This window comes from Nilaparvata lugens, chromosome 3 (assembly GCF_014356525.2).
Source record: "Nilaparvata lugens isolate BPH chromosome 3, ASM1435652v1, whole genome shotgun sequence".
NCBI lineage: Eukaryota > Metazoa > Arthropoda > Insecta > Hemiptera > Delphacidae > Nilaparvata > Nilaparvata lugens.
In genome coordinates, this window is record NC_052506.1 from 38,573,160 (window position 1) to 38,586,574 (window position 13,415).

At 35.2% G+C, this 13,415-nt stretch overlaps 2 protein-coding genes across 4 annotated transcripts in view; one reads left to right on the plus strand and one right to left on the minus strand.

The window, feature by feature from the left end:
* Positions 1-8,645, minus strand: part of LOC111054428 (flagellar attachment zone protein 1) — a 52,916-nt gene extending 44,271 nt beyond the window's left edge. The window contains exons 1-2 of the mRNA XM_022341468.2: positions 8,512-8,645; positions 7,496-7,681 (exon numbers count right to left, since the gene is read on the minus strand). Coding sequence (XP_022197160.2) covers positions 7,496-7,675 — 180 coding nt within the window. The 5' untranslated portion in view covers positions 7,676-7,681; positions 8,512-8,645. The remainder of the gene's footprint in view (positions 1-7,495; positions 7,682-8,511) is intronic.
* Positions 8,646-9,706: 1,061 nt separating this feature from the next.
* Positions 9,707-13,415, plus strand: part of LOC111054446 (calcium load-activated calcium channel) — a 30,320-nt gene continuing 26,611 nt past the window's right edge. The window contains exon 1 of one of the 3 annotated variants that reach the window (XM_039423740.1): positions 9,707-9,918. The gene's annotated coding sequence lies outside the window, so the exon portion shown is untranslated. The remainder of the gene's footprint in view (positions 9,919-13,415) is intronic. The other 2 variants (XM_039423739.1, XM_039423742.1) reach the window with 2 other exon arrangements.

A 13,415-nucleotide genomic window follows, 5' to 3' on the forward strand; every position in this document is an offset into this window, starting at 1 on the left:
ATCTGAGATGTGTCGTATTCTTCGGATCACATAGGCTGCTGAGGATAATTTCTTACTAAGGTGGTCTATATGGTGCTGCCATGTCAGGTGGCTGTCTATTAGTATGCCAAGGAATTTTGTGGAGCTTTTTGTCATTATATTGTCATCTATATGTTCCTTTTCTGCGCCATTTCGTGTAGGTGTGAATTTGATGTGGACTGTTTTTGTTCATAGTTAGTTGTAGTCCATTGCATATTGTGGTTACTTCCTCTATTGCCGGTTCGATTATATTTGTTATTGGTGTGGTCTTCTCAGATGGGATAAGTATTGTGGTGTCATTCGCAAATAGGATGTATTTTTTCTCACTCTGTAGTTCCTTTGGAAAATCATTTATGTACACCAGGAAGAGTAGAGGGCCCAGTATGGATCCCTGGGGTACACCTCTGGTCACTGGGCGAAGCAAAGATTTGTAGGTAGTGGTGAAGTTGTTGTTATGGTGGTCAATCTCTACATACTGTAGTCTTTCTGATAGGTAGTTCTCGATCCATTCAAGTGCCTTACCCTCAATTCTCAACTTTTTCAATTTTAATTTTAAGATGTTCCAGTCTATGGAGTCGAACGCTTTTTGCAGGTCTATGGAGAGTCCAGTGGCTGTTTTGTGCGTTTCCCATATGCTATTTATGTCGTTGCATAGTTCTGATATAGCTGTAGTAGTGCTAAGACCCCTCCTGAATCCATGTTGTCTCACAGTCAGTAATTTGTTGCTTTCCAGGTGAGTCATCAGTTGATTGTATATTGCCCACTCTATGATCTTAGATGTCACTGGAAAATTAGCAATTGGTCTATAATTTAAGTCTTGCAAGTAGATGGTCCAGTTCTTCTTTAGTAATTTTCCTGAATTCGCAGAGTGCTGGTATATCAAATTTATTTTCTGGGTTGTGAGGTACTTCGTTGGCTGCGGTAGTGTTTTCCTGGGTGAAGTATGTGTTTGAAAAAATACTGATTTTGTAGGGGTCTGTTATTTTCTTTTTATCTGTTATCAGGCAAAGGTTTTCCTGTTTTCCAGTACATTGGTTTTTTCTTTCATTATTTATTATTCTCCACAACGTTTGAGTTCTATTATTTGAGTATTCTACTTTACTTTTCAAATGTGTCCTTTTTTTATTCATTACTTCCAAATCATATAGCTTTTTCAGATTGTTGTAGTGTTCCTTGTCTGTTGCAGATCCAGTAAGAATGTATCTATTTTGAGCATTGGCTAGTCTTCTTTAAAAATAATGGTGTTGTTATCCCAGAATGTTGTTTTTTGAAAGTTACTGATTTTCTTGGGCTCTCTAGGCATTATGTGATCCATATGAAGTCGCAGTATTTTAGTGAAATTGTTTTCCTTACAATCACTACGAAGACTCACTAAATATTCTAGATTTCGGTTTACGTTATTCTACTGACGAGCCCCATAACTCTCGAATGAACCAGACCGTTTACTAGATACAATTAAATCTTAGCTCACACCATCTTCGGTGCCTTTCGCTAAAATTATACAATTCCACCGTACAAATTTGCAAGGTTAGTCACAGCTAAATTCCTTGATTTGTTACATGGACAACTTTCGGGCAGTGCTCCGTTCTCTCTGGACACGGACCTACACTCGCGCCGATTACCTAAATTCAACAACAACACACATAGGCAGGACATCCCCGTGTCCTCCTCTAAATCTTGAGTCTTAACTAAACAAAAAAAAATTCCCCACAGCCTACAGGAAACGTCACCAACACAACGGATCTTTACACTATCACTACGCATGCCTACCGCAAAAATCACACCCTAAAAAAAAATATTTCCAATAATAAAACTGATTCACCTTTTCGAGAATAAATATTACTGATAAAGGGACTTAACAACCTCATCTGAATCAACTTATTTTTATACAAATTCCCAAGGATTTGATTATCGTTTCAACTTCAATCTACAATATCTAATTATCTAGTTTAAACATCTCAAGGCCAAAACTACTCATCAACTTTTCAAAACTACATATCAACAATAACTAATAAAACAGTTTCCTATTTATTCTCTGATTACCTTCGATCTACCTAAACTTATCAAAAAAAAATTCCTATTTTCCTCAAACATTCTCCCATAATAATTTCCGAATTTTCCTAATTTACTTGGGTTGACCTTTAAAATCTCAATATTCACTTTCACTACTACTATACTGATATTCAACTACCAGACGTGAGACCAGAATACGTACGTTGACATTACAATAATTTCTATCATCATTCACGGAATTACAGAATACAAAAATTTATTCAGCACTTAGAATCAGTTTTTTCTCACATGTCCTAGTTTCTTCTACTCATTTTTATTCTAACGTTAAACATTTAATTTGTCAATCAATTTCAATATGAAGTTTTAGAATACTTTCAACTTAAGCATCAATGATACCTAACTTTATCTTTAAGCACTTCAAAAGATTATCATTTTAATGGTTTAACATAACTGAATAACTTTCCTGTTTCATCTACAATTATTTAAACTTCAGAAAAATTGGAGTAGCAACAATAAATTATTCATTCAACTCCAAACCCAAAATATTGACAGTGAACACGTTCACAGAATGAATTATTAAGTATAGACTCAGAAAAATTGATCTAGTATTATTAGAGTAAGTTATGAAAAATTTAATTTTTTAGAAAATTTGAATTCCAGAGATTTAAATATCTCTAGACAGCAGAGTCGGCGCAGTTGTGTTCCTTTCGCTAAACATTCAGCAGAGTGGCGCAGTTGTGTGCCTGCACTTTTTTAAAGGTGATAAAGAAGATAATTTTGAATAAAATTTAGAATTTAGAAATAGGCCGACACATCTAGAAAATACCTGAGTCTATACCTAATTCATGCAGGTGAACGGGCTAGAGTCAAGAAAACTTCAATTAATCTTGCCATGCCTGATTTAATAGGTTTTATACTATAGAATAACACTACAATTTGAAATAATAGAAAAATACAAACAGCTTCAATAAACATTGGCAGCTAAAATCGAACAACAGAAACAACAATATCATGTTACTTTGTTGACATTCTTCATCTGATTCGGGGGCGCATTACTATCCCCATTTAGATAGCAATACGTCACAAAACCAAACAAGATCAGTCATAAAATAACCAATCAATTTCAACATGAAATTACTCAAGAAAGAAAAAAACCCGTTGAACCCAAATTTCGTCGATAGTAACCCATATAACCCATTTCATAATAATTTTGAATCCCCACCTTTTATTGACATTCTCGAATGAACCTTTGTTTCACTACACTGCACTTTCGTTGGTTTGTACGTTGCTTTATCGTCGGGGTTACAGTACCTTGTTTTTGGCGGTGAGCTTTTACCGGTTGAATTTGGCTTGACGGCGACGTCCTCTTACGTCCCTAGACCTGTCGTCTGAACGGGTGTCTTGAAGCGGTGTTACATAAAGTTGTGGAACCAAAGGGGTGGTAGTACAAGAAGTTGGTTTGGGGACACACATGAACCGCTGTAAATAAATGTATTACAGCATTAATTTCTAACTCTTCCTACAATTCATCAAAAGCTAAAACAGGAGTTTATTCTGTTATTTAATTTAGATTTTATCTTGACGTTCTGATTTCCTTCTCAAAATTAACAGATTTAAAACAAATTTACTTGCCAGAGTGTCATTAATCTACAATGCAACTTTATGAAAACACTCGTAATAAATTAATATAATGCTTTTAGAAAAATGAATACTTCATTAATTATGATGTTAACTTTTATGATATTTTTCGTTTGGTTTGCAAAATCAAATATAATTTTTCATATAGTAGCTCGGCTAGTATTGTTGGAAACTTGTGCGCTAGCCAACATTTATTTTATTCATTATTTATGAACTATAGGACGCAATCCAAGTGTAAATAACGGGCATTTGCCCAAAACTGCTCAGAACCTTAATTAAAAATGAACATTCCAGAGTTTATGATTTGATTTACCTACAAATACAAGTCCAAAAACTAGTATCAACTGAAATTATGAATTTATCACCTAATAAAACAAGACACTTTATAACACATAAAAGAAAAAAATATTAAAATTTGAACATTCATTAATATAATTTCTGGAGAAGAAAAACTTTCTTCTTCATCTATTAAGATTTCTATCATAAAAAATTACTAAATCATTCAAAAGCCTTAATGACATAAGAAAACAGAGTCTGAAAAATATAAATTAAAAAATGTCATAAACTCAATATGAACAATTCTTAAAAGTTTCATTCCAATTTAAAGGCTATCTTCCTGACTTGCAGCAATACTCTACGATAATATATCTCCAGAAACAATAACTCAAATGTAACGTAACTGAAAACTTTCCATACTTCTGTAGAAAAAAATTTATAAGTATCTTCCATCACTAATAAAATCAAAAGGATTATTCTCAATCAATATTATTAACTTGAAAAATAACAGGCTTAATTAATTCAATACTCTTATGGAAGTTTCAAAATTGATTAAAAATTCCCTAAATTATATTTTAACCTTATTTTACGTACCTTAGCGGTTATTGAAGAAACAATTATTCGTACATGATGAAGAAACACAATTAAACCTTTCAGGACATGGCACTACTAGTAAATTTAAACATTAATAAAAAATAAACTTGCTCCTACATTAACTACTGAAATAAACTTATAAACCTGCCCAAAAAGGGGGAAACATAGTGACTACATCTTTACTCTCGTAGTGCTCCTAGCAAAGTGTCCTCCGAAACGTAATCTGGTCTTGCGCGGCTGGGGAATCCCCACTACTGTATTTAGGAACAGGTCTCCTATTGGGCGAATGGAATCAATTTGACCAATCGTCGCGTGGCTTCTACAGCCTTTGGACCAAATAGTAACTGCAAAATCGGTAGTTTGTTATAATTTCAATGCTTGCTGTTTTCCAACTTATCGCATTTTATGTCGCGACAAGAAGGCTAAGTTTTAGAGATAATTCCATAATCTACATTCCTCGACGACTCGGAGCCACAATTTTTAAATATCTATCATGGGAAACTCGAAGTCATGGCCGTTCATAATAGAGAGAGAAAATAATTTATTTCGCTAACTCACTTACAATAATGGCTCTAGTCTATTGCGTATTAAATTTACTATTATAACTTGGGAAAAGGCCTGAATTAAAGAGAGTGCCCGGCACATGAGTCATCAGTTGATTGTATATTGCCCGCTCTATGATCTTAGATGTCACTGGAAAATTAGCAATTGGTCTATAATTTAAGTCTTGCAAGTAGATGGTCCAGTTCTTCTTTAGTAATTTTCCTGAATTCGCAGAGTGCTGGAATATCAAATTTATTTTCTGGGTTGTGAGGTACTTCGTTGGCTGCGGTAGTGTTTTCCTGGGTGAAGTAGGTGTTTGAAAAGTTACTGATTTGGTAGGGGTCTGTTATTTTCTTTTTATCTGTTATCAGGCAAAGGTTTTCCTGCTTTCCAGTACATTGGTTTTTTCTTTCATTATTTATTATTCTCCACAACGTTTGAGTTCTATTATTTGAGTATTCTACTTTACTTTTCAAATGTGTCCTTTTTTATTCATTACTTCCAAATCATATAGCTTTTTCAGATTGTTGTAGTGTTCCTTGTCTGTTGCAGATCCAGTAAGAATGTATCTATTTTGAGCATTGGCTAGTCTTCTTTAAAAATAATGGTGTTGTTATCCCAGAATGTTGTTTTTTGAAAGTTCCTGATTTTCTTGGGCTCTCTAGGCATTATGTGATCCATATGAAGTCGCAGTATTTTAGTGAAATTGTTATACTTTGAGTCAACCTGTGCAGATTCAGTTATTGTACTCCAGCTTATTTGTGCTAATTCCGATTTCAATGATTCTAGGTTTTGTAGTGAGTAATTACTGGCACATTGTAGATTTGGTATTGGAAGTTGAGTGGATTTCACAGAACAGTGCATGATGATCTGATATTTGGTTGGGGTAAGCTGTGCATTTGATAAGATCAGTTGACAGGTTGTGGTAGCAACCATCAATGCGTGTCATTGATGATTTTGTTATTCTTGTAGCCGGTATGTGGTATATAGAGCATCCATGCTGTGTGAGCATGTTTCTCAGATCTTTGTAGTTTTGTTTGTCAGTGTTAAGTATGTTAATATTAGTATCTCCCAGTATCACCAGTCTATAATGTTTAGCTGTGTATTTTTGAAGTAAATATCCAAGTTTAGTCAGGTATTCATTTTCTTTTTTTGGGCTTTGGCGATCGGTAAGTGCCTATAATAATCAGGTTGAAGGGTTTTAGTTTAACTTTTATAGCAATTGTTTCAAAGACTTGTTCTGTAGGCCAGCATGGTGCTTCCATAGGTACAACATCAGTAGTGGATTTTATGTTGTCTTTCTTATAAATTGCTATGCCAGCCCATAGACATGCTGTTCTACAGAAATTTGTTATGAGTGTGTAGCCAGAAAGTTTTGTAAGTTGTAGTTCTTCCTGTTTGAGGCCGTGCTCAGACAGGATTACTATATCCATAAAATTGATTTAGCTCTATGGTAAGTCGATCTATTTTTCCTTGTAGGCCTCTTTGGATGTTAAGGTGGTAGATTGTAAATAGTTTGTTTTTCTATGACAAAGGAGGCATTGTTTGTTTGGACTTTTTTTGCTTTATTAGTTTTGGTTTCTGATTGCTGTGTTGTAGTTGTTTCAGTGAGGCGATTTTCTACGACTAGTTTTAATAACAATCAACATAAAAAATAATACATTTGGAATCCTTTACTGTCCATATAAATACTAAATTATCTTATTTATGATTGTTGAACGAAAATCCAAACAATATGCTACCTAACGTCCATGCCATCGACGGGATTTGAACCCACGAACCAATCAGTGCTAGCAGACCGAAGTTTGTAACGCTTCTTACCACAAGACCAAACCTTTGGAATTGGAAAATAGTTATTTGTGCAACTAGTGCGCAAAGTGACAGTTTGCTGCACCGAAAGAAACGTTTACGGAATGGTTTGTTGAGTGCAGCAGAGGAACTTTGCGCACGTATTTCACATTAAGTTTTTCCTATAGTTACCATTGAATATGAAAAGTGAGTAATTATGGGTAAAATTGCCTGAAATGCATCAAATGTATATCTGTGTATTTTTTTATTAATAAATAAAATAGAATGTAGTATGTGTGTTTGAATGGCGGGGCGGCTGTGTGGTGTGCTGAATGTGGCACTGTGCTGTGGCTGTCATCCACCCCTTTAAGTTTCTTATAACGTGCACCAGTCACAGTTACCAACTTAATTTTGATTTTGCTGCACTGGTGCTCCATATAACCTACTAACTATTTTGCGTTGCCATGTTGCAAATCTGGAGTGCAGGAAAAATTTTTCCCGCACTAGAGCGGAAAAGTGATTCTTTGCGTTCTGTAATCACTGCAGCAATGGCCACTTTCCAAGGTAGGAAAAATAAATTTGAGTGTTGAAATGAGAATGATACAGATATAATTTTAGTACTCACTTGCACAACTTGAGTGACATCAATTCCAAACTCTGATAGCACCATACTATAGAATTTGGTAATCTGTGCTTTGGTGGGATTCTTCAGATCTTTTTCAGTGATCAATGGAGTTCTGTAAAAATCGTAGATATCTGCCACAAGTTTCCGCTCTGGATTGGGAACACACGTATTCCCAGCCATAACGAACTACAACACGAAAAAACATAGTTAGATGCGGTAATGAATTGCATCAAGTAATTCAATAATTTATTGTTTAATGGATTTGAATGATAAGGCATTAGTGATGGTACCTTTCTGTGGTCTCAATTTACATATTTAATACTATATTCCTTGCAATATATTCAAGCCTAAATTTGAGGTATAGTCAACATCGAAACAATTCAAGCACCAAATTGATCATTGATCTTTTGCATTAGGCTCAAGAAATTCACACCAACTTATGGAAATCAATATTCCTTTATTATTCTACCAGATAGCTTGAAATATTCAAAGAACTCAAGCTCAACATTTCACAAAGTACTAAGATAAGGTATTTTATTGAAAGACCGTACACGGTGACGGAATTTATTAAGAAATACACGTACCGCCAATTAGCCTAACTCCGAGTATAAATTAACTTGAGAAAATTATTATACTTTTACCTTTAAAACGGTGAAATTACCTCCCTCACTCACTTAGCCAGTCTCCACTTCGCCAGCAGTTCCAGGGAGGCGAGTTTTCAAAATTATTTCTCATTTTGAAAAGAATTGATTGATAAATTTATAAAATATTATATTCAATACAAATAAATAATGGCAATCACTGTCATGTACAGTTTTGTTACTGTCATGTAGGTGTAGGTAGCCTACTGCATTACATTGATGTCAGTGTATCACACACTGAGATTTGTATGACACGATTAAAGTTATATTTTAACTCTTACAACCTTGTACTTATTTACCAAGTATAATTGTAAAATCAGTGACATAATGCAAAGCCAAAATGAAAAAAAAAAACATTTCAAGTTCAATACTCACAAAATAATCAAAACAAACGAATGCAAATTCACACTCAATAAACGGTTTTACAAATTTACAATATTGTAGGTTAGTTTTTATTCAAACGTTAACGTTCCCGCCAAGGGAATAGTAATAGAGTAGGGAGATGATAGATTTGCAACTATTAATGAATTTCAAGAATTAGAGACATTTCCTGAGTGCAGTTTACTTGACTGTATTACTTCTAAAAAACTTAATTCTACCTTAACAGTTGACCGAATCTGAAAGTATTTGAAATTGAACTCACATTCATAGTTTGTGGGTTTCTATGAAAAATATAAAGATTAATGACTTTCAAAGACAAGAAAACGTCAAGGCTTATCATGTTTTATTCGAGCCAATCATTTAACAAACATAATATGTAAGTCTATATTGTTTGAAAAAATGAAAGTGCTGAGTTGACAATGGTGTAAATTTATGACAAGTTTTGAATATAAATATGCGCTCGATATATAGGTATATGATTTACAGTGTTGCTTGGTATCAATTAATCTTACACTGTGTGGCTCATCCATTGTGAGTGATAAACCTACTTGGCACGCGAACTATATTTTCAGATCATAGCCTGTACATGAAAATACATTGATCCTTTTTAAGAACGATATGGCCATCACCCCCTGGGATGTAGTGCTCCAGAGCACTCACAATTCTGGATTATTTGGGACTTTCTTCAATCATTTTTATGAAACATTCAACTTCTTTTTTCCTGAGAAACAAAAACCATATTGCTCTCAGCAGCTGCAGCAGAAACGGGATAAATGAGAAGTCATATCAAGAGTGGTCCACTGATGATCTTGCCAGGCTGAAGGGACTTATGCTTGCTCTGAAAGATGGGTGTGAACATGGCAACGATGTCAACAGGGAAAGATGCCGACGACGTGCCAAATACATTTATAAAAAGCACATTGAGCAGGCTAAGGTCCTTGGCAAGGAGACAGCTTGATTTTGCGAGCCCTGATACATTCAAAATATTTTTGTTAAGTCAGTTAACAGCATCATGAATAATCTACCCACAGTTGCTGGTGATCCAGTTGAGCTGCTAGCTGCACGAGTTCCACCAGTTAATGCACATCCAAAGACCTTAAAGATGCATAGACTCACATGCAGCGCTAGTGTAGTACTTGGAATTGAAATCCGCCATTGAGTGGGCAACCCATAAACTTGCCACTCAGCCACTCTAGCCACTGAACTCTAAAGAGTATAGAGTTCACTGATTTTGATTTTAGCTCGTTGGACAAGATAGATCCACTAATTTTGACTTTGAGGTTATGATTGTTAGATTGTGTTTCTCGTAATGAAATAAGTATATTTAATACATTTTATTAAATAACAAAATGTATGATTGATATCTTAAATGTGTTATTGAATTAATTCTGGTGTTGGTTTGTATGTTTTATTTCAATTTAATACAGTTATTATACTTTAATACTGCATAATTTTATTATATTCGATAATAGTCAACGCAATTATAACATTAAATAACATGAATACTTTATTTCCATTATTTAGTTTGGATTACGGTTGCTTTTAAACCCAAGTATTTTAGAATTAGATCTAGAGTAATAGGAGTATACTTTACAGCTGCATTATTTTTAATTTCTAGCTTTAATAAATAATATCCCATTTATCCTGTTACCGTACTTAATGTATTTCTGAATTCCAGTTTGATTAGAGCCCATTAACTTGAAACTAACTTATTAAGAACCCTCTACCACTACCAGTGGTGTAATGGTAGCCTAGATTATCTTTACTACCTATACATACATTCAAGTATACATTTTACTAAATGACGAACTGTAAACTACAAAACAACTTAATGAATTACCAACTAGTGGTTTGGAAGACATTAATACTTTTTGTGTGCTTATACACTAGGGTCTCCAACTGAGTTTCCAGATTTTGACGAACTGGCTGGTGTCTCAATTGGGTTGCCAGTCGGACAGCCAATCGTCGCTGGTTTTAGGAAACCTCGTATATGTTGAATTTCATTTTTTTTCAGGAGAGCAAAAAACAACTTCAAATTGCTGGTATTTCATTGAAAAATTATCAGAACATTTTTTTTGTACATAATATAACCTCTAATGTTCCATATTATTATCCTATGAATATTCAGTCCATTGCAATGGTTTTAAAAATTATAATAATTAAAAAATGAATAAATTGTCACATAGGAGGAATTCCACTGGTGATAAAAGTCACATAGGAGACTTTCCATAGCCATGGTCAATGTTAATTTTATTGCATGGCATCAATCAAGCAATTGAACAGGTAGGATGATTCTAATCAATTCAGGGTTATTAAATTTGGGGCCTGTTTCATAAAGATTTAGGTTCCCTGTAACACAGGAAAAAGGTGGACTCACACTACATGTATAAATGGTCCACATACCACATGTAAATTTTTATGAAACTGACCCCTGGTATCACATAATAATAAACTATTTTTCAAATGTGCAATTAGTCTATTTACATTTTAGAGTGTTATTGTGCTTTGTATAAAAATATCATAACTATGAAAAATATTGCTAACAGAAGTAGAAGAAGTGCTAACATAGATTTTGGGAAGCTTAAAGACAAACAATTGGAGAGAGAATTTGAGCTGAAACTACAAAATAGGTTCCGAATGTTGCAAGATCTACAAATAGAAGAGAATGGCATAGAGAGTAAGTGGAACAACCTCAAGAAAAGTGTGCACATCTGTGTTTCTTCTGCCCCATCACTCCACCTGTCCTGGAGAAGATTATATTATTCCTTCAGTCAAGCCATCACAAAGCCCTGATATGTATTGCATGTCTGTATTCATGCTTAGAGAGGTGGTGGATTCTATTGCAGACCCCCTTGCTACAGTAGTTAATGACTGCCTGAGATCTGCAATTTTCCCTGACTTCCTGAAAACCTCCAGAACCGTTCCTGTGTATAAGAAGGGTGACCATCAGAGCAAAAACAGCTTCAGGCCAATATCTATGACTCCAATCTTTGGAAAGGTGGTTGAAGCAGTCATAGAACCCCAACTTGAGGAGTTTTTTGAGAGAAACAACCTTTTCTCAAGTAGGTAAACTGTTGATGCAGTGAATCAAGTGGCTGAGAAAATTGGATCAGTGTTTGAGGATGGTGAGTCTCTGGCACTTACATTGTGTGATTTGATCAGAGCGTTTGATTGTGTTGACCATCACTTACTAATCAAAAAACTTCGTTATTATGGGGTTATGGACTCTGCTCTTGACATTTTGGAGTCATACCTGACTGGGAGGTCACAAGTGGTATCATCGGGTGGAGCTGTTTCATGTCCACTCCCTGTCGTCAGGTTTGGGGTACCTCAGGGTTCAATTCTGGGGCCAATTCTGTGATGAACAACGACCTGGATAACTCAATGATGCAACTCTCCTGTTTGCTGATGATACATCATTGCTCTCATCTGGCATTGACCTTCAGCAGGTGTTAGAGAGGTCAGCGGAGCATCTGCAGTCTTCAATCTCATGGTTCCTGGTGAATCGTTTCCAGCTGAATGAGAGCAAGACACAAAAAATCATCTGCAGTTTGTGGCGAAATCTGCCTCATGATCAGGAACCTGTGAAGCTGCTGGGCTCTATGCTGGATTCAAAGCTCAGCTGGGCCAGCCACATCCAGCAGGTGACCAAGAGACTGTCCCGAATCTGTTTCCTTTTGCTCAAACTGCGGGGACATGTGATGGAGGCATATCTGGTCATGGTGTATCATGCACTTTTCCACTGCCATATTTCCTCCTTTTTTTCTATCCAAACACAAGAAAATCATAATTTGATGTTAATACAGACTGGTAGGCTTCCTTGCTATTTACAATGAATTTATGTTTTACTGTCTCATAACACACATTTCATTGTATCTCTGTATGCTTTGTCCAATTCTCATTTTTTTGGTCTTGACTGATTGTAAATAAAATTTCCTGAAAAAAATTGTTCTTTGTAAATCTCCATCTATCACCGTTCTCTTGCAATTTTGGATTAAAAATTTAAAATGGCCGCCATTTTGAATTTTCGAATTGGACAAAGTTGAATATTTTTTCTACAGTTCATCTCTCTTATTAGAACATACCTACCGATTTCTATAGCAATCGATTGGAAAACTTCATTAAAAATACAAAATGGCGAATATCTCGTAAACGAAGCGTTTTAGGAAAAAAATTTATTCCACATTTTCTCTTTGTTTTGACCCTTAGAACCTATTCCCCCCCCCCCACACACACACACACACACACACTCACAAGTTTGGCACTTTACATTTGGGACACTCTGTGTCAACTGTCTGTGTTACTTGGGGTCTCTTTATAAAATTTGCAATTTATAATTTTTGCAATTCTTCTTTTGTTATGTGGATAGTAATAGAATGACTTTCTATTTGATTACATGACAAAGTTAGGACATTAATGTCCACTCTACCACTTAACCACATAATAATACATGATAGCTGAGGACTTGTTTCAGCGACTTGCATCACATTTTCCTAATACTCCTTCTCTGGGGGTGGCAAGGGGCCTGGTTACTTACAACCCTTCCTTTTCCCTCACTGACGGCGTAATTGTTGAGCCCAAAATATGAAAGTGGTATCTCATAATAGCTGAAGACTTGTTTCATAGATTTACAACACATTTCCTGGGATAATTCTCTCCTGGGGATGGCAAGGGACCTGGTTTAATACAAACCCCCCCCCCACCCGCCATATAACGCTTTTCCTCTGCCGACAGTGTATATATCAAGCCCAAATTATGGAAACGGTATAGAATGAAAGCTCAAAATTTGCTCTATCAAAATTAATGAGCTGCATATGACAGAAATATGACTGTCTTATACCGGCCCTAGTTTGTTATTTTTTTGACCATCATACTTTGCCTTCTTGTTTTCAACTTAG